We start from the raw sequence: 25,493 nt of genomic DNA, 5'->3' as shown, positions 1-25,493 counted from the left end.
TAAGCCACGAAGATCTCCCTGCAGTCACTTGTGCATGTATTTGACATGCTTCGACCTCCTGGCTGGACTTCAGCCCATCATTTCTTCTTCTACCATGTCACATGATGATTTTATAGGATTGAGAGGAACCACTTTGTTAATGTCTGTGAAAAAATGGGTCACCATGCAGATTTGGAACACTCCTTAAATGAGACGTGCACGACGCTGATAGCTTAGTTGCATTCCTACCAGTGTTGGGGTCGATACTGAAGTCATTGGATCCATGATCATGCAAGGAGTATTGGATCAAAGCACTGATGCCCACATCTTTATCCATCGCAGCGACTCGTACCAGCACACTATTGACAGGGATATTCTCTGTGACCGATGCGGTATAGAGAGCCTGTGGAGATACATCCCCAAACACACTCAGACACACATCCCTCGGATTCAATAATTCACGAAGCTCTGACACCACCTTGCAACATTCACTCTGAAATAATTGATCGTGCAGTGAAACATCAAAATACCAAAGACGGCGGCCAGCAGCGAGCTGAATGGTCACCTGCTCACAGACGGGTTTATTATCATTGGCGTCCAGCACTGTGACCTCCACGGTTGCTTGGGAAACAAACAGTCCGTCGCTTGCAGTGACATTAATTATGTAGAGGTTGCGTTCCTCCCTGTCCAGCACACCTTTCACGTACATTTTCCATTCACCCTGAACGAGACCCAGCGCAAACACACCACGATAGTTCCCACCTGGAAAACATAGACAAACGCATTGGAATCAATTTTGGGTCTGAGTCATTCACACAATTTCTTCTTGGATCATGACAATTAATCAGACGTTACAAGCATATATTTGGAATGTGTTTTTTTATCCAGATCTCAAACACGTAGAAAATGCAGACCGTAGTGACTTATTCATTTCTTTCAATCATTTCATTTTTCATTCTAGCTGAGTTTCTAGAGTTTTAGAGTTTTAGAGTCCAGTGGTGCTTAATCTTGTTGGAGGTACCGAACCCCACCAGTTTCATATGCTCTTTCACCAAACCCTTTTTTCAATGACTGTACCCACTAACTGCAGATTAGACCAAGGGGTACACAGTATACAGTTGACATTCTTATTTTGTTATTCTTAGAATATCTTGTTTTCTATCCTTTCACCCCCCCCCCCACCCCACCCCCTTTCAATTGCTGTTGTAGACTGCAAATTTCCCCATTGTGGGACGAATATAGGTTTTCTGATTCTGATTCTGGGGTGGACCTCTTCGGTGAAGGATCGACCGAACCCCTGAGACTGACTCATCGAACCACTATGGTTCGATCAAACCCAGTTTAAGAACCACTGTTCTCGACTGATTGCATCAATCATTTAATAATTTTGCAGCAAATTGGAATCTTGGAGGACTCCAAGATGGCACCCGAGTAGGCAGCCGTCAGCAAGTGCTCTGATGAGCCTTGCTTTTTGTTGTTGTTTTTGTCTTGTTTTTGTGTTTTCTTTTGTCACTTTGTGTTGTTGTGCGTCGTGTGGAACGGATCCGGATTGTTTTTCATTTTTGGCCACGACATTCATCAAGGAGGAGACTGTGCTGAGCGGTTGCGCCTTTTCGGCAGCATGAATATGCCAGTACTGTTTTTGAATGGGAGGAATGTCGGTGCCATTCGACTGTCATCGCTGGTCACCAAAGGGACCATTGTGGTTTTTGGCGCCTGTAATGGGCAGCATCTTCACAGCCCCGCTTTGTTCAGTGTTCTGTTGGACAGTCTGCGGCTGGCTGGATAAATGGCTTGAGGAGCCCGTGATAAGAAGGAAGGAGCGTCAGCGCAGGGCGCCGATGCGTATATGTAACTGTCGCGGGATGGAATTGAAGCTGATTTATGTGGGACAGGTGATGTGAGACAATCTCTTTTCGTCAATGGATGCTACAGCTGCGTGTTTGCTTTCAACATTTAGCTTGTAGTCGACGTGCACATTCCACCATGATGTCCCTGATCCACTGGTGAAGAGACGCTTTGATCCTCTCCTCTTTCATCTGGAACTGCTTTATGTAACAAAGAGGGTACGGAAAGTGCTTAAGAATGAATGTCTCTCTGTGTCTTTGTGTTGTCATGTTATTTGTTATTTAGGTTTTTTTTGTTCTTTTGACTTCAAGACGGCGCCACGAGAGTGGCTGCCTTTCCAGCAGCTCCTGTGTTTTGCTTTTCTACTTTCATTTCTTTCATAACTTTGCTGCTGTGAAATGTAAATTTCTCCCCTGCGAGACTAATAAAGGCAAATCCAATCGAATCCAATCCAAATGCTACTCTGTATGCCATGAGAGGTTTGCCCAAGTCCAGTCGCCGAGAACAACTTTTCCAGATCGTTATCTAGCTTCTGCAAAGCTTTGCGATAACCCGATTATTTGGGTGAGGTGTCTTAACGGAGGGAGGCATCTAAAAAAGGCAAGATCAGGGCTCACAAAGCCAACTCCGCTTTACCCAAACTCTTATTCTGGACCCCAGAACACAGCTATTAACATCATGCTAACATACTTTATCTTAAATGCAACTATTTGAAATAAATGCTCTTACCAGTAATGTGATAGCTGACTTGTCGGTTAATGGCAGAACTGTCATCGTCTTTAGTGTTCAGCACAGCAACCACTTCTCCTGGTGGGTCACTTTCGTTCACTGTACCGACATACCGTTGCTCCAAGAAAATGGGTGGGTTGTCATTGATATCCGATACCGCCACTGTAACGGTGGTCGTGCTGGAAAGAGATAATGCTTCCCCGAGATCGGAAGCAATCACTGTGAATGCGTAGGTTGGATTGGACTCATGGTTCAGGTTCTTACGAGTGGAAATCCAGCCCGAGTTCGAGTCAATACTGAACATTCCACTTAATGTACCAGAATCAACCTCTGAAATAGTGAAAGCCCCAAGACTGTATGTTACTTGTCCATTGGCAGCCGAGTCTTGGTCGTGCGCTCGGACTTGGATCACTCTAGTTCCGACCGGCATTCCTTCCAAAACGGTGGCTTCGTAGGAGGCGGCCTCAAAAAATGGTCGATTGTCATTTAGGTCCAGTAGTTTCACATGAACATCAACAGAAGTGACGGAATCCAACTTAGCCTGTTGCACTGTGGCAATCACTTTGAAGTGGTATTCTTTGATAGACTCGTGGTCTAAGAGCTTATCGATTTTTAGAATGCCAGTGTCTTTTTCAATCACAAACACCTCATCTTTGTTGTTTTCTCTGTTCTCTCCGTTAACCAGGGAAAATGCCACGGCCTGGTTGTCGTATCCATGAGGATTGTTAAGGCGAACCATACCAATGGCATGCCCTATAAGCATGTCCTCTGGTATGCTAAATAAGTACGGATGTTGGCTAAATGAGGGAATGATGGAATCGGGAGAGAGAACGTGAATGTAGGCTGACACCAGAGCGTGGCGCGCTGTATTTCCACCATCTACCGCTTTTACGAAAAAAGATAACACAGAGTTTCTCAAATGGCTGAAGCTTCCTTTTGTTACCACCCATCCATTTTCAGGATCAATCTCCAAAATGTCGGCGACAGGGACATGTGCCTCACTGTAGAGTGAATATTCCACCCTGGCATTGGTACCGTCATCAGGATCGCGGGCCTGAATCTGGGTCACCAAAAATCCACTGGCAACATCCGATGTGACAGAAATTCTGTATTCGGTGGCACCAAAATGAGGTGCATTATCATTGTCATCCAAAAGTGTGACTTGTACTGTGCAGTAAGAAACATGTCCACCTGAGTCTTGGGCCTGCACGATCAATACTATGTCCTTATTGGCAGGGTCCTCACGATCAAGCTTTTCCATGGTGGTGATTTGGCCATTTGCATCAATGCTAAACTGGTTCTTGGCAACATCATTGACAAAGGAATAATCTACGCGACCATACATTCCAGGGTCTGCATCTGTTGCCTTTACCTTCAATTTAAAAAAAGAAAAAATATATATTATAAACATGTAAAGCCCCACCCCCCCCCCCAAAGACAATTAAATAAAATGTAATAACTGCATGTATTTTTACCTTTATAACTTTGGTCCCAGCTACAGCATTTTCTCTCAGCTCTGCTTCATATACATTCTGTCCAAACAGCGGGCTATGCAAGTTGGCTCCTAACACTTGAACATGAACTTGTGCAGTGGTGGTGAAGACCCCATCTGACACCGAAACATTAAGGCTGTAAATAGGTTCCATCCTTTCTTTAGTATGGCTGGCCAAAGTGATAATTCCGCTCTTTTTTGCTATCACAAAGTTCATCTTTTCATTTCCAGACAAAATATTGTACTCCAATTTGTCAACATCAGAATTGTCTGCATCCGAGGCTTGGACACAGGTGACAAATTGACCCTTTGGTACCAGTTCGTTCACATAGGCTTCATAAAGAAGCTGGTTAAAAACTGGAGGATTGTCATTTGTGTCGTTCACCACAACCGTGACCGAAATGTCACTACTTAAAGGTGGAAAGCCATTATCAGTCGCTCTAATGACAAAGTCATACTTTTGGACTTGTTCATGGTCCAGCATACGGGCGGTCAGAATTAGTCCACTGCTGCTGTCGATGTGAAAGTAGTCGGTGTTGTTGTGTGAATCTGATAAAATCTGGTAAAGAACAATATTATTCTTTTCAGAGTCCTTGTCGGTCGCTATTACCCGAAGAGCCGGCGTCCCAATCACAGCCGTTTCCGATAAAACTACAGAGTAAGACATTTTCTGGAAGATAGGGACATTGTCATTAACGTCCTGAATGGCCACGTTAACGTCAACCTCAGAACAGGCTCCAGTCAAATAATCTGTCGCTCTGACGGTCAGGTGATAATAGGATGCTATTTCATAGTCCAAGGGATGGATGACACTTATGACTCCGGTGTCAAAACCAATGTCAAACTGAAGTGATGGATCTCCATCAACAATGGTATAAAAGATACTCTGACCTTCAGGACTCGTTGCATTAATACCGAGAACAGGTGTGTGCACTGCCACATCCTCATTGACAGACACCGAATAAAAAGATTTGTCAAAAACAGGCATGGCTTTGTTGACAACTGTAATGGCAAATTCAGTTGTCGAGGATAGTGGTGGATAACCGCCATCTCTGGCGTATATAACCACCAGGTATTCCATATTAGACAGGTCGGACTCAAAGGCTCTCTTGAGCTTAATATTGCCCGTTTGTCGAGTGATTTCGAAATGACCGTGGTCATCTTTGAGGTAATAAGATACAACGCCATTAATTCCTTTGTCTCCATCGACTGCCATGACTTTGAAAATGTTCGATCCTGGCTCAGCTTCTACTTGAACAGCTGCATAATAAGGAAGTCCGACAAAAACGGGGACATTGTCGTTAATGTCTTCCACCTGGACCTTGACCATAACTCTGGCGACATGCATACGGTCATGTTCCCTTCTTGCCTCAACAACCAGTTCATAGAATTCTTGTTCTTCTCGGTCAAAAGGTAAACCTGTGGTTTGAATGACTCCTGAAGTTGGACGGATGTTGAAGCGTTTACCAGGGTTCAACAATGAGTACTTGAGTGGTTCATTGAGACGGTTTCCTATAGCATTGACGACAGCCACTTTGGTGATGTTTGATACATTCTCTTGAATCGAGGAAGTGTAGAGATTATTCGTGAATCGTAGCCCGGAGTCCAGAGCCTCTCGCAAAAGAATGGTGACCATAGCTATGGTGGAAAATTTCCCGTCTGAAACTTTCACACTGAAGCGGAAACGTTCTCTGGAAAAACTACTGTTTTTAACAACTATTATGCCATTGGAAGGTTTGATCGAAAAATGTTCCTGTGCACCATCTGTGAAAGAGAAGGTGAGTCCTGAAGTTTGTTTGTCTGGGTCGATGGCTGAAACCTGTAGTGCCTGCACTCCCACATATGTGGGGAGAAGCACAACCGTTTCATAGTTGCTCCGGGTGAAACGAGGGGGTGAGTCATTTGTGTCGACGACTTGCACCGTGACCTCCGTTGGGCTTTCTGCCGTCAACTGCGGTCTACCGTTATCCCTGACTTGAACGTGGAAGTGGAAGATAGAAGATGTCTCATGGTCAAGATTGGCAATGGTTCTGATGGAGCCGGTACCCGAGTCCACTGTGAAAATCATTTTTGCTGCATCCTCCACGATTTGATAGATGAGCAAAGCATTTTGGTTATGATCAGCATCAGTGGCCCTGATAACGAGAGGGGAATCATCTTCATTTAAAACTAGGCTGTTGACTGCTGCGGCCTCACTGATGCTGCCGTGATAGTGAAGTTGCTTGAACACCGGTGGGTTATCATTTTCATCCAAAATATGTATCAAAAGAGTTGCATTGGAGGCCAAGCCAGCCATGTTGGTAGCCTGTACCGTGAGAGTAAAAGAAGCTCTTGTCTCATAGTCCAGAGACTTTTTCGTTGTAATCACTCCGCTGTATTGGTTTATCTGAAAGATTCGATCAGAGTTGCCTTGTTTGATGTCATAAGTGAGAGTGGACTGACTGACTGCACTGACTGTGGTGACAGAAGTCCCGATCACTGCATTTTCTGTGACGTCAGCTTGGTACTCAGGTTGAGGGAACTTTGGACCCGCATTATTCGAGAGTGTGACAGAAATACGAACGATCGTGGTTGTGGACAGAGAGGGCGAGCCGTTGTCTGTGACTCTGATGGTGAGTATGTAGTGACCTATATTGGACAAGTCCAGGTCATATGCAACTGTGATGATTCCCAAAGATGGTTCTATTTGAAATGAATTTCCAATGTTCCCTGTGAGGAAAGAATGAAAAAGGGTTAATAGAAAATTAGTCATTTTTATAGATATTTACAAAAAAAGATTTAGGTGAATCAACCTGACTCAATGGAGTAATGAAGCTCCCCATTCTTTCCCTTGTCTTTGTCCAAGGCGGTCACCTGGACAACAGCTGATCCCACGGCTGCTGACTCATAGACTGAACCCTCATACAGTGCGCTAGTAAATATCGGCACGTGATCATTAATATCTTCCACCTCCACCAGCACACGAGCCAGGTTCTTCCGGTATGGGAATTCCTGGTCTTTAACCTGTGGGAGGACACCTTGTTCAATAGTACCATATTTTATGCACTATAATGCCTCCTCTACATTTTATATTTTAAACTGTATTCTGCACTGTATACAGTTCTTTTTCTGAGACATTTATTTTTGTGCATGCAATACTTTGTCTTTTCTACCCCCACCCCCTTCAATTATGCTGCTGGACATTGCAAATTTCCCCATTGTGAGCCTTAATAATATTATTTTTATTCTCATTTTGTCTAGGTTATTAGTTGATTACAAAGCAGCATTCAGACAACTGTTACGGCTCAATATGACTTCACATATGAGGCTCACCGGATTATAAGGCAGTGTCATTTTCGGAAGAAAATCAAGGCTTTTGGTTGTGCCTTATTATGCGGAAAATACGGTACATCTTGCAGGAGTGGTTTCAATATCTAGATAGGCCTCCATGGTAAGAATAAATTTAGATGAGAAAGACATTTCCAAGTTATTTTTAACATCAAAGCAACATATATTCTATTGTTGATTTTAGAGACAATAATACATTTACCAGGTAGACACGACCAAAACAAGACCACTAGACCAAGCCAAAAGTGTCTTACCATAACGGTAAGTATGTGCCGTGCACAAGCCTCGTGGTCCAGACTCTGGGTTGTGTAGATCACGCCCAGGGTAGGGTGGATACGGAACAGACGCATGCTGTTTGGGTCGATTGCACTCTGCAAGGTGTAACTTAGCCGATGATGCTTGTCTCTGTCCAGTGCTAAGACTTGAACCACTTCAGTCTCAGGAGATGTGTCCTCGGAAATAGTGACATCGTAGAATGGCTGCGAGAAGATGGGAGCGTTGTCATTGGTGTCATTGATGGTGATGTAAACCTTGACCATGGAGAGAAAAGTCAGAGAAAAGGAGAGAGACATAAACATTGAGTGGTTTTACTCATACATCTCTTGAAAGTACGTGCAATGAATACTTTGAAGTTACTATGTGGAAAGTGACATTCTGGTGTACGCTTTGTGCCAATCAAAATGTTTGTTCCTCATTTTATGAAGTGAATTTGAAAAAAAATGGTTTCTCTTGACTGGAATTCATTAGAGTTGGATTGGAAATGGCACTGTGTCAGAAAATTAGAAGTTGTAATTGCCCCTAATTTGAAAATGCAGAGTGTACAGACGCTCCCCAACTTCCGAACGAAATACGTTTCGAACGGTCGTTTGTAAGTTGTATTTGTTCCTAAATTGCTTCACTACTATATTTTGTATGGAATGTATGTTGAAGGCTTATACATTGGGATTAATCAATTTAATTTGAAAGTGCATTTCATCACACTAAGACACTTTAAATTTTACACTTAATATTACTAGTACAGTGAGACCTTGGCTTCCGGACTTAATTGGTTCCCAGACAGAGTGTGTAAGGTGAAAAGTGTGTATCCCAAAAATTAATTTCCCATAGGAAACCATTAAAATGAGAATAATCCGTCCCCAGGACCCCATAAAACATAATTTTCTACTTTCTAATTTTCTAAGCCTTAAAACTACACAAAATATGCCTTATTTTAGGTATAATAAATGGTCTGTAGTATTATGATTAAATAAATAAACTGTATTATACAATAAAGTCATTTTATTTACCTTTATGATGGTCATTAATGGCTTGATGGAATTGAGTGTCCGGTTTCCTCAGCATTAAACACTTGATGTGGAACATGGGCTTCTTTCACCATCTTGATGAATGATCCCTTATAGGTGCTTTCTCTGTGATAATTGTATCTAGTTCGTCAATAGTGATCTGTTTAGCTGGGTTGATAGCCTTTTGCATCAAGTGTACAGATGACTTGTGCGGGTTATTTGTGGAGCCTGATTGATAGGATATTTAACCTTCCAGTCTACACTCTGCTTTTGAACTATCAAAGTTGAAATGGGTCCAAATTTCAGTTTTCGATCTATTTTCTCACCATTTTACTTGTTTTTTTCACTTTTGTATTTTTTGTTTTAAGTTCTGTCCTCTCCCCTTTGTGTGTGTGTGTGTTTTCTCTCTCTCACTCTCTGCCTGTCTCTTGAATGTTTAACCCCGCCCCCCACACTGCTGGGTTCTTGACCAATCACGTGGCATTAACCGAAGATGCCATTTTGTTTTTTGGAGAACGGCCTCATTCTCTCTCTGTCTGTAACCCCATCCCCCACTGCTGCGTTCTTGACCAATCACGTGGCTTTAACCAACGACTGGGGCGGGGAATAGAGGACAAAAAAAGTCCGCTGCCATTTCCTTCTTTGGAGAACGGGCTCGTTCACGAATGACACATCACTCATTGTGGTAGCCCCGTGTGTATCCCGAAAAATAGTTTGTATGCCAAGGTAAAATTTTTAATAAATGTAACGTTCGTAAACCGAAAAGTTCGTAAACAAAGGGGTTCGTAAACCAAGGTCCCACTGTATAAGTATGTTTAAGGTTTATATAAGTATGTTTAAAGGACAACCGACGCCTACGGACAAGTTGTGGCCATAATTTGTAAAATCACTTCAAATGACTTCTACTGAGCATATTTTACAAAGATTCCACCGCATATAGCTAGATTTTTCCTTTTAAGACTTGCGCTGAATATTCAGGAAGTCTTGTTTTTGAGTTAGTGCCGATTACTGACGTCACGTCACGGAGGGAACGCCCCTGACCGACAAAGCCACGCACAATGCATTTTGCGGTACTTTGTTTTGTCGGAAAACACACAAATAACGCGATGGTGAATCGTTGTGTGTTGCACCAAGACAACAATTTGATATTCGCTGACACAAATTCCCAGCAGACAAATCAGCCCATTTCCAACAAAGCTTGGGCGCCATCTGGTGCATTTTCTGGGATGCTACACATCAGTCCTGATGCCTCAAAATGACCCAGAAGAACTTCTTTAATCAATTGCAAACATTTATGCTTTCCTCTTCAGAACTATTTGAATCATATTCATAACTGGATGAGTAACAAGAAAGCATCTTCTCCGAATCTGAAGCCATTGTTTTTATTCTCGAGCAAGGCAAGACATCTTGGCGTGACGTCACGAACTGGGGTGGGACTTTCTGAAAATGCCCAATTCGCAGCTCTTTTTTTTTTGCAGTTTTAGCACACTTTAAGTCATTTTTATTGGTGTTTTGCATTTGACTAAAAATATCAGCCTGCGTGTTTTGGGCATTTTAGATGCTATAAAAAGTTTTTCTGATGTCAGTAAGGAAACAATAAAACAGTATCGGTTGTCCTTTAAGGCTTATATAAGTAACCTGTATTGGTTTGTATTGAAAAATTAACATTGGATAAAATATATGCTCGATAAAGATAGGTACATGTACAATTAGAGAGAAGACTACATGGGTTACTGCAAAAAAATGTTTGTATATGCCATTGTTCATAACTCAATGTTAGTAAGTAGGGGAGTTTTATGTTTAATACTTGTATAAGTAACCTGTATTGGTTTGTACTGAAAAATAAATATTTCATAAAATGTATGCTCTATAAAGATATGTACATGTACAACTGGAGAGTAGACAACATACGTTCCTACAAAAAAATGTTCGTATGTACCGTTCGTAACTCGAATGTTCATAAGTAGGTAAATGCCTGTACCATTAACTGGATGCCAGTTATTCGGCACCTATATATATTTTTAAAAATGTATCAACATGTATCTAAAAATAAAATAACAAAAAACAACTTAACTTTGCATAACAATTTAATTTGGATCTTTGTCTTAGAATGATATTGAAAAAAAGCTTGAGCAGTAAGTATGTCTGAAAAGGGTCAATGAACTGTTGAACTCTTCTGACTAGTATCAACCTGTGAGTCACTAATGTTGAGTCAAATGGCACAACATAAGTCAGACAAAACAGTGACAGCTGTTTGGGGAGATAAATTCAAAACGATCCTTTAGACCAGAAGGATTCTGAGACAAAATGGCTGCATTTTTATTTTAATTTGAAAAGAAAACCAGTGTCCGGGTGGTCCAGTGGTTAGCGCATCAAGCTCACAGTTCAATCCCATCTCCTGTTTCCCTTTTGCGGGAGTTTGCATAATCTGGGTGTTCTGTTTTCTTCCCATATTCCCAAAACCCCCCCTGCAGCCCCCCCCCCCCCCCCCCCCCCCAAAAAAAAAAAAAAAAAAAAACTCTTATCTCAGTTTCTATGCCCAATGACTGCTCATCCAAAATAAACTAACCGGACTGAAATTGCAGCAGGAGCCGCGGTATGACTCGGAGGGCAAGAATAGCATCAACATGTACTTTACGCACATTTAGAAACGGGATCCAGAGATTTTGTAAAGACAACAGAACAAGAAATGGAAGGAAAGCGACTGGAGAGCTTCCAGGAAGGCGGCTCTCCGGTCTATTTGTCTAAATTTGAACTTTGCTGCGATGAACAGCCCAGGCTTGAGCTAGCGGCATGTTGCTATGCTAAATGTCTATACGAGGGACTTGATTCCATCTTTCAGGTGTGTACTTGTGTGGAAAAAAGAGCGTATCAGCAAAAGAGGCACGCCCTTCCAAACTAGTACATTTTCTAAGCAGTGGTTGCTGACAGTGGTTGATGACAGTCGTTGCGAGACCTGTTGTGGCTCAATATGACATTTAAGACGCACTGGCAGGCGTATATGGCGCAGGGTCATCGATGAAACCAAATCAAGGCTTTTGGCTTCGCCTTATACACCGCCTTATACAAAGGACACTGACAGTCATTCAATGGTAAGCATTTTCATGAAGCAATTCTAGATGAAAGACGAGAGGATCAAAGCCTCCTCTCCACTAATTGATCAGAGACATGGTGAAATGTGCACGTCTGCTACAAGCTAAAGGTTGAAACCAAACACGTCGCATTCATTGACAAGAAGAGATTGTCTCACATCTTCTGGCTCACGTAAATCCGCTTCAATTCTGAGCCGCGGCCATTCCACATACGGATTGGCGCAATGCCGAATGTGAAATTTTAATGTTACAGGTGATAATTTGAAATTTTGGAACAGATTCTAGCAATAATTATGCAAGTTTACACGATTAGCTTTAGCGGGCCACATAATACATTGCGTCGTGTCGAGTATATATAACTTTGCTGCGATGAACAGCCCAGCCTCTAGCTAGCAGCATGTTGCTATAGTATATGGTCAATAATTGTTCAAGTTACCGCATTAAAGGACAACCGACGCCTATGGACAAGTTGTGTCCATAATTTGTAAAATCACTTCAAATGACTTCTACTGAGCATATTTTACAAAGATTCCACAGCATATAGCTAGAGTTTACGTTTGAAGACTCGCACTGAATATTCAGGAAGTCTTGTTTTCGAGTTAATGATGATGCCTGACGTCACGTCACGTCTGGAACGCCCCTGATCGAGAAAGCGACACAGAATGCATTTTGGGTACTTTGTTTGGTCTGAAAACTTTGTGTTGATCTGTGTTGATGGTGAAATTAGAAGGAAAACATAAATAACGCGATGGTGAATTAGTTGTGTGTTGCACCAAGACTACTCTTTGATACTAGTTGACAAAAATTCCCAGCAGACACATCAGCCCATTTCCATCGGAGCTTGGGCGACATCTTGTGCATTTTCTGGGAGCCACATTGGAGTCCTGGCGGCTCGAATTGATACGGGAGGACTTCTTTAATCGATTGCAAACATTTATGCTTTCCTCTTCAGAACTATTTGAATCATATTCATAACTGGATGAGTAACAAGAAAGCATCTTCTCCGAATCTGAAGCCATTGTTTTGATTCTAGAGCGAGGCAAGACGTCCTGGCGTGACATCACGAACAAGGGGGCGGGACTTTCTGAATCTCGGCATCTCCGAAGTCATTTTCAAGTAGTTTTGAGACACTTTAAGTCATTTTTATTGGTGTTTTGCATTTGGCTAAAAATATCAGCCTGCATGTTTTGGGCATTTTGGATGCTATAAAACGTTTTCCTGATGTCAGTTAGGAAACAAAAAAAATGTGTTGGTTGTCCTTTAAGGGTTGTCAGATTAGATTACATTAGATGAGCCTTTAATCGTCTCACAATTGTGAAATTTACATTTCACAGCAGCAAAAAAAATGAGGAGGTGCTGTAAAGGCAGCCACTCATGCGGCGCCCATCTTGAAGTCAAAAACAAATAATGTGATGCAACACAAAGGACACTGATAGTCATTCAATCTTAAGCATTTTCATGAAGCAGTTCTAGATGAAAGAAGAGAGGATCACAGCTTCCTTTTCACTAATTGAACAGAGACATCATGGTGAAATGTGCACGTCTGCTACAAGCTAAAGGTTGAAACCAAACACAAATACGGATTGGTGCTCTGCCGAATATGAAATTTTAATGTGACAGGTGATAATTTGAAATTTTGGAACAAATTCTAGCAAGAATTATGCAAGTTTACACGATTAGCTTTAGCGGGCCACATAATATATTGATTGCGCCGGGTCGAGTATATATAGCCCGCGGGCCGTGTGTTTGACACGTGTTTTGAACTATGTACGTCTACATTTCATACAGCTACCAAAGTTACAACTCTTCGGTCAATCTGAAGTATACCAAAAGACAGTTCCAGGATGTGATGTGGACGTGTCTTACCTGAGTATATGCAACATTGATGCCATCCGTAGCCTGCACCGTCAGGTTATAGAAAGAATGTAGCTCAGCATCCAGAGGGCTGGCGATGATGATGGTGCCCATCGCCTTCTCCACGTCAAATACGCCTTGCGTGTTTCCATCTGCTCCACACAACGAAGTTGTTATCAACAACTTCAACTTTGAAAACGGCGGTCCGTGTTTTTAGAACTGCATACGCTTGTTCGAATTATTAATGTGAAAACTTTTGGAAATCGGTGCTGAAAACAGACCATGGCGCCAAACAACAAGAACAAACAGTCTGCAGATGGATGGATGCATGGATTGAGGAGCCCCCGATGAGAAGAAAGTTGCACTTATGCATATGTGGACCTGCAGCGGCTTGGAATTGAAGCGGATTTAAGTGGGACGGGAGATGTGAAACAATCTCTATAGCTTCGTGTTTGCTTTCAAAATTTAGCTTGTAGCAGACGTGCACATTTAAATTAGACTAGATTTGATTTGATTTTATTCGTCTCACAATGGAGAATTGTTTTATTTAATTTCATTTCACCATGATGCACTGGTGAAAAGGACGCATTGATCCTGTCCTTTTGCATCGAGAACTGCTTCATACGACAAATAGGGTACAGAAAGGGCTTATTTGTATTTGTTATTTAGTTTTTGGTTGTTGTTTTGACTTCAAAATGGCCGCCGCCAGAGTGGCTGCCTTTACAGAAGCTCATGTATGTTGGTTTTCTACTTCTTCTTTTCCTTTCCTCTTCCTTTTATCACTTTGCTGCTGTGATATGTCAATTTCTCCACCATGAGACGAATAAAGGTACGTCCAATCCAATCCATTTCACCATGATCCACTGGTGAAAAGGACGCTTTGATCCTCTCTTTCATCTAGAACTGCTTCATATGACAAAGACGGTACAGAAAGTGCTTATTTGTATTTGTTATTTAGTTTTTTGTTGTTTTCACTTCAAGATGGCTGCCGCCAGAGTGGCTGTTGACAGCTTCTCCTGTATGTTGTTTTTCTACTTCTTCCTTTCCTTTTCTTTCCTCTTTCTTTCATCACTTTACTGCTGAAAAATGTCTTTTCTCCACTGTGAGACGAATAAAGGCTAATCAATTCCAATTCAAAGATTTGAAAGACGAGGAACTATTGGCTGTGATTTTTTTTTTCACGTTTGGTGCACGGGAATGCACGGTTTGCTCAGCAGTCGATAATGGGGAAAAACAACAATTGGGACAGAAAAAAAACATGAAAACATACTGCAATCACAAGAAGATTGAAATGACTGTTGTCTGCAGCCCAAAGCAAGCATCCTCTTTTAGAGAAGACTGAGGTTTGGCCAGAACTCAACAGAGGCCAGAGAGAACCTATCATCTGCCAACAGCAAATTATATACAAAGAAACGCAGCCTTCCAAATTATTTTCCAGCGCCTGCAGGGTTCACCATGGCTGTCTGTCGACGAAACATGGTGGCGCCTCATGTCACTGTGGAATCTTCAGTTTCATTCAACAAGAATTATGGGGGTGGAGAATCTTATATGAAGAGTACTTATCTTTTTGGGGTATTTGCAACAATATGCAACAATTTGAATGTGAAGATTGTCAATAAAGGGAAGCTTTTGATGATTGCATTACACTGTGGCAATATATGCGGCCATTTCATTCAATGGATTTTTTTGGTTGGTTTTTGGCGGTGCCGTTTCCATTTCCATTGCAGAGTCAAATGTTGCGAGCCACATTATGATGGAAGCATTTTCTTGTGTGCAAATCATGGAATCAAACATCCAAAATGACTTTGTCACCCCTGCCCTTGGTCATTTTTTGATGACGGTTCTAGTGCAGCGTGTTCTAAATTTTGCCAATAAAGATGTTTCTGATTCCGAAGTTTCAACATTTCATTACTTTATAGAAGAGATGCCTCAATATTTTTTGTTTTTAGTTTTTCAAAAATGCTAATCCAAGGCGAACAAGATCTACCGTATTTCCCGGTGTATGACGCACACCCAAAAGCGTACCCAAAAGATTTTCTTCAAAAGATGACCCTGCACCTTATATGTGAAGTTGATCCGTCAGCATCCTTATATTTGGAAAACCTTTATATATTTATGTGTTACATTTGGAAAACCTTTTTTTCTTACAGTCTAGTGCAGGGGTGGGCAAACTTTTTGACTCGCGGGCCGCATTGGGTTCTAAAATTTGACAGAGGGGCCGGGCCAGGAGCATTTGGAGGGAGTGTTTGGGCCGGAAATACTCCGAACAAGTTATGTCCATAATTTATAAAATCACTTCAAATGACTTCGACTGAGCGTATTTTACAAAGATTCCACAGCATATAGCTATAGTTTACGGTTTAAGACTTGCGCTGAATATTCATGAAGTCTTGTTTTCGAGTTGATGACGATCCCCATGTGACGTCACGTTTGGACCGCCCCTGACCGAGAAAGCGACATACAATGCATTTTGGGTACTTTGTTTGGTCTGAAAACTTCGTGTTGATCCGTGTTGATGGCGAAATTAGAAGGAAAACACATAAATAACGCCATGGTGAATCGTTGTGTGTTGCACCAAGACAACGATTTGATATTTGCTGACACAAATTCCCAGCTGACAAATCAGCCCATTTCCAACGAAGCTTGGGCGCAATCTTCTGCTTTTTCTGGGTGCTACATTTCTGTCCTTGACGGCTCGAATTGATATGGGAGGACTCCTAGAATCAATTGCAAACATTTATGCTTTCCTCTTCAGAAGAACAAGAACAAGAAAACATCTTCTCCGAATCTGAAGCCATTGTTTTGATTCTCGAGCAAGGCAAGACGTCATGGCGTGATGTCACGAACAAAGGGGTGGGACCTTCTGAAACTGGCCATTTCAGGATTCATTTTGAAGTCATTTTTATTGGTGTTTTTCATTTAACTAAAAATATCAGCCTGCCTGATTTGGGTATTATAGATGCTATAAAACGTTTTTATAATGTCATTGGGAAACACAAAAAAATGGTTCCGGTTGTCCTTTAAATGTAGTGTGTACAAACCTCATAGCACAGTAAGAACCCAATTTATTAACTGTCTTTCAAATGTGAAAAATATCCCTGATCAGTTAATAAATTTGTCTCAAGGAATATGGAGTTTACATACTATTTCACAGATACTTGGAGGAGGAAATGGAAATAGATTAAAATAACATATGCACTGTGATTCATCAAGATTGCGTCTGTTTTAATACGTTTTCATTGAAGGGGCAAAGTTAAAGAAATCAACATTTATTGAAAAATGGAATCACTTTCAACATTCAAAACATATTATTCCACAACGAAATATTCAAGCTCAATAATACCTACTTGTGTTAAATTCCGTCAAATCATAGATGGTTTGTCCTGACCGCGCGCTCAACAAACTCCTCACTGAAAGCCCTCGCCTTCACGCGCAAACAAAACACGTGTACCGTCGCCGAGCACACAAACATCGGCAACCTGCAGTGAAATTTGCATACTCGGCACGGCAGCCAATCAGAAGCCTGCTTCTTTCTTCCGGACTTTCGCAAGCGTTATAAAGTCGTCCAATTGCATATAATTTTCCAAAATAGATGCACAGAACCTCAGCCCAGAAGAAAGATTCAAAAGAGGCTGACAACATATGTGACGCTACAAAACGTAAATTTACGTTAAACCGTGACTGTAAAGTGTACGTGAGACTCATGAAACGGGCTGAGTGGCTCGTAGGAAACAATCCAAACTTTGCATTGTGCACCACAATGACGATCGACTACTGCAGCAAAATCTAGCCATGCACATTTACCGTAAATTAAGCAAGGTAGTATTTGTACTCGGTACATTCTTGATTAAAAAAAACGGTATACTTTGTGACAATGTTTTTTAATGTGATTAGTTGTCTCATTGTGTTTCAGGTTGTGAAAGATGGGGCAGGCAACTTTTCAGTTATCTGCCCTGTTGTCCGCTAACTTTTTGTCATGAGTTTCAGACGAGTTTCAGACGCTGTTTTTACTATAATTTGGGAAGGTTCGGCGGGCCGGATTAAAAAGCCTCACGGGCGTATGTGGCCCGCGGGCCGTAGTTTGCCCATGACTGGTCTAGTGCGCCTCATATATGGAAACTGTTTGAAAATACACCACTCATTGGAGGTGCCGCTTATACTCCGGTGCACCTTACACACTGGAAAATATGGTACTTGGTATAATATGTTAAAAAAATGTGAAATTACCATATTTTCCGGTGTATAAGGTGCACCCAAAAGCCTTGATTTTGCAGGCCATTTTAAAGACTGACTTTTCAAGACATAATGGGTATAGTTAACAAAGGTGTTGTTCAATCTTCTCTGCGATGTGAAAGAGAGACTTCTGATCATGAATCCACACATTCATGGTAAAAACTCGAACAGTTTAATAACACTATTTGCGGAGTCTCCGACCCAAGCAGGCCCAAGGACAGTCAGAAGACTCAACTCCCACCCAGCCCTGCCCCCCTACCCGTTGCCACTGCCACACTCACTGAACTCTGAGTAAACGCTACACGCTGTACTATCATCCATCCTGAACTCTATTTGTTTTCTTTTTTCTGCACGACCTAAACTCAACCGTTTTTGTTTTTTGCATTACTACACTACGTCGCTTTACACACTACACTACCTCACTTTACATTCACAATCTACTTGTATTGTCTGTTGTCAATTGTCTCTCTTTTTTAGCCACATTATAAGTGCCTTGCACGCTGGGTCCGAGAGGACAGTAATTTCATCTGTGCTGTATGTCATGCATATTAGCATATTTGACAATAACGCTGACTTTGACTTTGACTATTTCTTTCTTCACAAGTTATTTACTGGCTCACAAGGCCCTCTAGTAAATCACACTACACTTATATTGCTGCTTGGATTGATTCAGACATAGCACTATTGAAGGCCCAGGGGTGATAAACCACTGCTTGTACTGTATATATTTTGGCATTGCAATCAGAGACACTAACTTGTTCTGTCGCACCGTTCTACTTCCACCTGATATAAACCTCCAGGTAATTAATTCTCAAAGGCTTTTCAATAGACCAAACACGATGTCGCACAAGTCGAGAGTGAAATATTCGCAACCCCCTCATGCAAGAATGATCGGATCAACACCATACACAGGTTGCGAGTGATAAAAAAAGTGGAAAAGAAATGACGGTGACATGAAAGGACACCAAAGTGGAAAAGTTGACAGCATGAAAGAGGAAGTGGAAGTCAGGTACCTTGCGAGGAGCAATTCTGGATGCAAGTGCTCTGCAGAATAACAAACATCTCTAGGAAAGAGCGGGGGCCTTTCAGTCATGAAGCATTAAGGAAAAAATAGGACAAAAAAAGGTGAGACACAAAGACCAAAGGAGTAGGACAAAAGGATTGCGTGACGAAGAGACAGCACCGGTAGAGTTCTCAACATTTTTGACCACGAGAGCCATAAAAGCAAAATATTTTCAAATGGATTTCATTAAAAGGCTGAATAAATTCACAAATAAATAGATACATAAATAACACTGCAACAGGGTTTCCACCGCCACAAGCTCTATTCTACATTGTCGACACAATTTTAATAACAAGGGGCCAGCGGTTAGAATAATTACTGATTTTACAAATTGAATTATGTATGAAAGATCAAGAATAAGAGAAAGAGAGAGAGAGAGAGAGAGAGAGAGAGAGAGAGAGAGAGAGAGAGAGAGAGAGAGAGAGAGAGAGAGAGAGAGAGAGAGCGAGAGAGAGAGAGAATTACCTGCTCACTCTCCCTCAATGCATTATTCAATTTTTGTAATTATTATTTATAACTGCAGGAAACTTGTTATTGAAATACTTTAATTATGTATGAGATAGAGTGGGAGAGAGAGAGAGAGTTAGAGAGAGTGGGAGAGGGAGACAGACAGAGAGAAAGAGAGAAAGAGAGAGAGAGAGAGAGAGAGAGAGAGAGAGAGAGAGAGAGAGAGAGAGAGAGAGAGAGAGAGAGAGAGAGAGAGAGAGAGAGAGAGAGAGAGAGAGAGAGAGAGAGAGAGAGAGAATTACCTGCTCACTCTCCCTCAATGCATTATTCAATTTTTGTCATTATTATTTATTATAACTGCAGGCAACTTGTTATTGAAATACTTTAATTATGTATGAGATAGAGTGGCAGAGAGAGAGAGAGAGTGGGAGAGGGAGACAGAGAGAGAGAGAGAGAGAGAGAGAGAGAGAGAGAGAGAGAGAGAGAGAGAGAGAGAGAGAGAGAGAGAGAGAGAGAGAGAGAGAGAGAGAGAGAGAGAGAGAGAGAGAGAGAGAGAGAGAGAGAGAGAGAGAGAGAGAGAGAGAGAGAGAGAGAGAGAGAGAGAGAGAGAGAGAGAGAGAGAGAGAGAGAGAGGGGATTTAGATTTAGAAATGTCATGATGATGAGGCTTGAGGGTCTTCATTTTCTTATCAACGACAAAGATAGATTTTAAATGATTTAGGGTACGGAATGCTGTGTTGACATTCTCACATCTTCCATTTCCTATCACAGGAATACCATTCAAAACAAATTAAAATTGAGACATGTAAGACTGAAGAAGTATGTTCCTGATCAAAAGAAAATATAGAAAAAAAATTGAGAAAACAATGGTTCCAAGAAAGTAAAAGCTTGGTCAGAAACAGATAAAGGCTAAATAAATAAATAAATAAATAAATAAATAAATAAAACACATAAACAAATACATAGATAAATAAATAGATACGAATAAATAAACAAGCCAATAAATAAATTAATAAAAATAAACACAAATAAAAATAAACAAATTAATAAAAACAAGCCAATAAATAAATTAATAAAAATAAACACATAAATAGAAATAAACAAATAAACAAAGAAATAAATAAACAAATCCATAAATAAATGCATAACTGAGTAAATAAATACATAAATAAACAAGGAAATTAATAAGTACATAAATAAATAAACAATTAAATAAATACATGCATGAATACATAAATAAATACATAAACAAACCCATAAATACATAAATACAAAAAACAAACCAATAAATAAATAAATAAATAAATAAATAAATAAATGCAGGGGAAAAATCCGGTTTTGGACAGCAAAAAGCAAGTGGCAATAGTCAGAGAATTGGATACACGTTGACTTTCAATACTCAGCGACAAGAAAGTGAGACTTCAATCTTGCCGAATAAATACATTTCGCACCCTTTCCATGGTCACAAGCATTTGAATATTGCAAAATGACAGTAACAAGTTCTGCTAATTGGATCACATCCCTCATACCGTGCATAGAAAAACACGTGCAGGCAAATTGGGCTTAGTGCAATTCACTTGAAATAATCTCATTTAAGCCTCTCAAATGGAGAAAAAGTCAACTGAAAGGCATCAAAAGGAATATCAGTGGACAAAGTGGGACCATTGCAGTGTGTTTTGACATTTCATATTTTGACATTTCATTCATGATACACACACCTAGCTAGCTAGCTAGCTATTTGCTACCTATTTGCTATTTATTATCGATTAGCTATCTGACGGTGGTTGACTTTGCTAAGAGAATGGAAATTGCTATTGTGAGTACAGTGGTACCTCGGTTCTCGAATGCCTCACTGTTCGAACAAATCGGTGTTCGAACAAAATAGTCGAGATATTCTTGATTCGGCGATCGAACATCAATCGGTGTTCGAACGCCAATACGACGCGTGAGTGCGTATGCGAGGGTGGGGTGCTCAGCAGCGCACGGGTGTGACCAACTGTTGTCGCTAGCGGACGGCTGCGTTTTGCTCTAGCGTTTAATATAGGTGTACGAAGAGTTTTAGCCCCTAATGATGCCTCCAAAGAAAGTAAGTGCTGCTTAAAGTGACAAAAGAAAAGTAGTGCGTACAACTATTGCATTTAAGAAAGAAATAATCACAAAATATGAAGAAGGTGTGCGAGTGTCTGATCTGGCGAGGGAATACAGCATGGCGAAATCTACGATCAGTACGATATTAAAGAATAAGGAGGCTGTGAAATCTAGTGATATGACTGTAGGAGTGAGAGCAAGTGTCATTGGATAGATATTTTAAGAGAAAAGAACATCCTGTAGCCGCGTCATCCGTAGCTGTCACGTTCCGAGCGAGAGTGAGGGCAGCTGACTCGTCGGAACGTAGTGGAATGTTTGGGATCCCAAAGCAGACACGTACTACCCAAGCAGGATGTTTATTCACAAATCAAAGAAAACACAGCGAGTAAGAAGGCAGGGGGTGATCCGACCCGCTTACTACGCCAAAAAGCAAATGGCACACGAATGTGCAAAATGACGCAATCCCGGAAGATTACATACATTTACGGGACGCAGGGAAAATACCTCGGACCGGATACACTCGCGCATCGAAGGAAGAGTCCAGGTACGGTGGCGAGGTGAGTCAATCATCTGGCATTGGCGAGGTGATCGCGAACCGTATAAATGTTCTTGATTAGAGAATTGACAGCAGGTGGAGAACGGCCGGGAGAGGCAGCCCCGCCCCCCCTGCTGTCAACTCGCAAGTGACAGGAGCAAAGAGATGGTTTCGGTGTTCGAAAAAATCGCTTATCGAACAGGGTCCTGGCACGAATTATGGTCGAGAACCGAGGTACCACTGTACTTTCTTTCAGAAGAGACAGGAACATATGGTAACCTATAAGAGTGGGGGCAGAAGAACACAGATAGACTACATTTTGTGTCAACGGCGCCATCTAAAGGAAATCAGTGACTGCAAAGGGAAAAGCCGAAAGGAAAAGAAGAAGAGGAGCTCTCTGTTAACTGTCTGTCTTTCTGGCTATCAGGCTGGCTATCAGGCTATCTAGCGATATAGCTATCTCGCTATCTATCTGGGCTATCTGTCTGGGCCGCAGGCTAGCTATGCAGCTAACTAGTTATTAGCTATATGGCTATCTATCTAACTCACTAGCTAGATTTCTATCTATTTGAGTTTTTCCGGGTTGAGTGAATGCTGGCGCGTGTGGCTCCCAATGCTCACCCACAAAAAAAACTTATCTGGTGACTGTAAAGGGACCTTGAAAATTTAGAAAGGGGGCTTATAAATTATTATCATTATTATTATTACAGTCCTAAAAATAAAAAACTATGCCGAACATGCCAAGATGTTCATTGATCCTAAGTTTTAATTATACACAACGACTATGAAAGAGCCTTCTTTATAGACTGCGGCGTTCAATCATTATTTCTTCACATACACAACAAACAGCATACATCGGCAATTGCTGTCAAGTACGAATTGGATTGGATTGGATTGGATATGCCTTTATTAGTCTCACAGTGGAGAAATTTACAGAAAAAAAAAATGTCTTCTTACCTGTGATGTCAAACCATAAGGGGGCCGAAGTCCTTTGCATGGAGACCACGCCAACAATTTCGGTGACTTTGTCATTTTCCATGATGGTGAAATTATAGAAAGGCTCATCAAATAGAGGCGGCGGGGCTGCGGGTGATGGACGACGGATCCATTCCACGTGGAGGCGAGCCGTCGACGACTTCTGAGGACGACCGTTGTCTGTTGCCCTGATCTAAACAAGTCGTCAAACACCATTGCGGTTTTAATTCCACTCAACTCCATTTAGAATGCACTTTTAAACAGTCAAAACTCCATCCACAGTGCTCAACAAGAACCAACTACATAACATCTACATATGTTATTTAGTTGTTATGTATGTAGTATGTAGTAAACCATCGACATAACAATAAAGCAATAAATTACCGTATTTCCTGGTGTATAAGGCGCACCCAAATGCCTTGATTTCCTTCCAAAGATGACCCTGGGCCTTATATGCCGGTGCCCCTTATATGTGAACAACTACCGTTAACAGCCACAGACTCATGAAGGCTTTTGGGTGAAAATACGGTATTTATATAGTAGATTTTTAAAACTTTTATACAGTGATACATCAGTTTACGAACTTAATTTGTTCTCAGACAGTGTGTAAGGCGAAAAGTTCATTCTCCAAACATTTATTTCCCATAAGAAACCATTAAAATGAGAATAATCCGTTCCCAGGTCCCCATAAAACATAATTTTCTAATAAATAAGCCTTAAAGCTACACAAAATAGATCTTATTTTATTATAATAAATGTGCTATTGTATTGTACTAGAAATAAACCCTTAGCCACACGCAATGGTCGACTTAGTGTAATGGTACTGGGATGCGAAGTCACACCTCGTTCGAGTTTTTCGATGATCTTCTTCTGCTCGACCGTCATTTTCTTTTGTGTCCACTTCGGCTTAACACTAGCCTGTAGTGCGGTAGTTTTCGGTCTCATAATAGCAAAAGTACTGCACTCAAAAACAAACCACGTCTACACTCAAAGCGGGTTTGGAAAAATAGTCCGCCAGCCACAGTGGCGCTGTTCGACCGTGTGGTTTGATGTTCTTCCGACGAAAATGTGTTTGCCAGCCACCGTAGCGCTCCGTGTGGTTTGGTTTGTTAGCCGAAAACTAGTTTGTGTGCCAAGATTATATTCTCGCGGATTTAATGTTCGTAAAGCGAAATATTCGCAAACTAAAACGTTCATAAGACAACATATCACTGTACTATCATAACTGAAGCTATCGTGTTAGCAAAACGTGAACAATATATCAATTGTACATACTGTGAGGATATCGTAGCTCCCAGCTGCGAAGGCCTTGCGTGATGACACCATGGCCGTCTTGGGATCAATGAAAAATTTGCCATCCTCGTTGCCATCCACGATGCTGTAAGAAAGGTCACCGTTGGGTCCATCGTCGCGGTCGTAGGCGAACACTCGGTAGATAGGCTCCGCCTTTTTTCTGCGCTCCCTCTCTGGTAGTTTGACCTGATAGACCTTCTCGGGAAATGTTGGCTTGTTATCGTTTTCATCCAGGACCTGGACCATCACCCACACTGTACTGTGCCTCGGACTAGGACCCCCATCCAACACGAGAACCTGAAAGGGCACCATCCATCAATCAATGCGTGAGGAAAAAAGTTTACAAAATATAATTATAAGAAGAAAAAAATATATACATTTTATTTGAAAGTGCTTTACATCACACTCAGACACTTTGCACTTTACACTTAATAATAAAAATATTAAGAATAACTGCTAATACTACTACTAATACTACTACTACTACTACTACTACTACTACTACTAACTACTAATACTGCTAATACTACTTCTACTACTATCTCTACTACTACTACTACTACTACTACTACTACTACTAATAACAATAATAATAATAATAATAATAATAATAATAATAATAATAATAATAATAATAATAATAATAATAATAAAAGAAGAAAAATAGTAATAATAATACACTTAATAATAATAATAAATAATAGCAGTGCTGTTGTGCGTCGTGTGGAATAGATACATATTGTTTTTCAGCATTTTTGGCCACGACATTCATCAAGGAGGAGACTGTGCTGAGCGGTTGCGCCTTTTCGGCAGCCTGTTGTGTAAATAGGAAATAACATGTTAAACTTGGCTTTACATGAAGTACAGACTTGAAAGGGTTAATCCGATCAGCCGGTGAGTGGGTGTGGCTGTGGAGTTAAATGCTGTCTGAACCAGGTGGCTCTTGTTAGCCAAGGTAGACACACTGCCGGTGAGTCCACATATTGCATTTCCACGTTCTACCTTTCTGTTGATTTAAACTAAAATAATGTCAAAGTAGTGATAGAAATGATTGTCAATGAGTTGCATTCATATTTTGTGTTTCCATTTGTAGGTTTATGACCTACTTCACTGTTCGTCTACCAAACAAAAAGAACCAATGTATTCAAAACTCAATCAACAATAAATAACGAGAGTGAGTTGAGTTGTATCGGTGTGGTCTCTTGGGATCCCTTTCGGTGGGAAAACGTGGAAACGTAAATTGACCGAACAGTCA

At 41.1% G+C, this 25,493-nt stretch overlaps 1 protein-coding gene across 6 annotated transcripts in view; it reads right to left on the bottom strand.

The window, feature by feature from the left end:
- Positions 1-25,493, bottom strand: part of fat3a (FAT atypical cadherin 3a) — a 173,614-nt gene that overhangs the window by 60,715 nt on the left and 87,406 nt on the right. For 4 of the 6 annotated variants that reach the window (XR_016117097.1, XM_089013079.1, XM_089013080.1 and 1 more), the window contains exons 5-14: positions 24,221-24,535; positions 22,928-23,138; positions 18,851-18,919; positions 13,617-13,756; positions 7,630-7,905; positions 6,841-7,051; positions 4,032-6,757; positions 2,557-3,928; positions 545-741; positions 229-382 (exon numbers count right to left, since the gene is read on the bottom strand). Coding sequence is in view for 5 of the 6 variants with exons in the window: in XM_089013079.1 (XP_088869205.1) it covers positions 229-382; positions 545-741; positions 2,557-3,928; positions 4,032-6,757; positions 6,841-7,051; positions 7,630-7,905; positions 13,617-13,756; positions 18,851-18,919; positions 22,928-23,138; positions 24,221-24,535 (5,671 nt within the window). In the remaining variant the exon portion in view is untranslated. The remainder of the gene's footprint in view (positions 1-228; positions 383-544; positions 742-2,556; positions 3,929-4,031; positions 6,758-6,840; positions 7,052-7,629; positions 7,906-13,616; positions 13,757-18,850; positions 18,920-22,927; positions 23,139-24,220; positions 24,536-25,493) is intronic. The other 2 variants (XM_089013081.1, XM_089013082.1) reach the window with 1 other exon arrangement.

This window comes from Hippocampus bargibanti, linkage group LG14 (genome assembly GCF_051943395.1).
Source record: "Hippocampus bargibanti isolate YZ-2025 linkage group LG14, ASM5194339v1, whole genome shotgun sequence".
Lineage (NCBI taxonomy): Eukaryota > Metazoa > Chordata > Actinopteri > Syngnathiformes > Syngnathidae > Hippocampus > Hippocampus bargibanti.
This window is presented reverse-complemented; position numbering and strand designations above follow the sequence as displayed.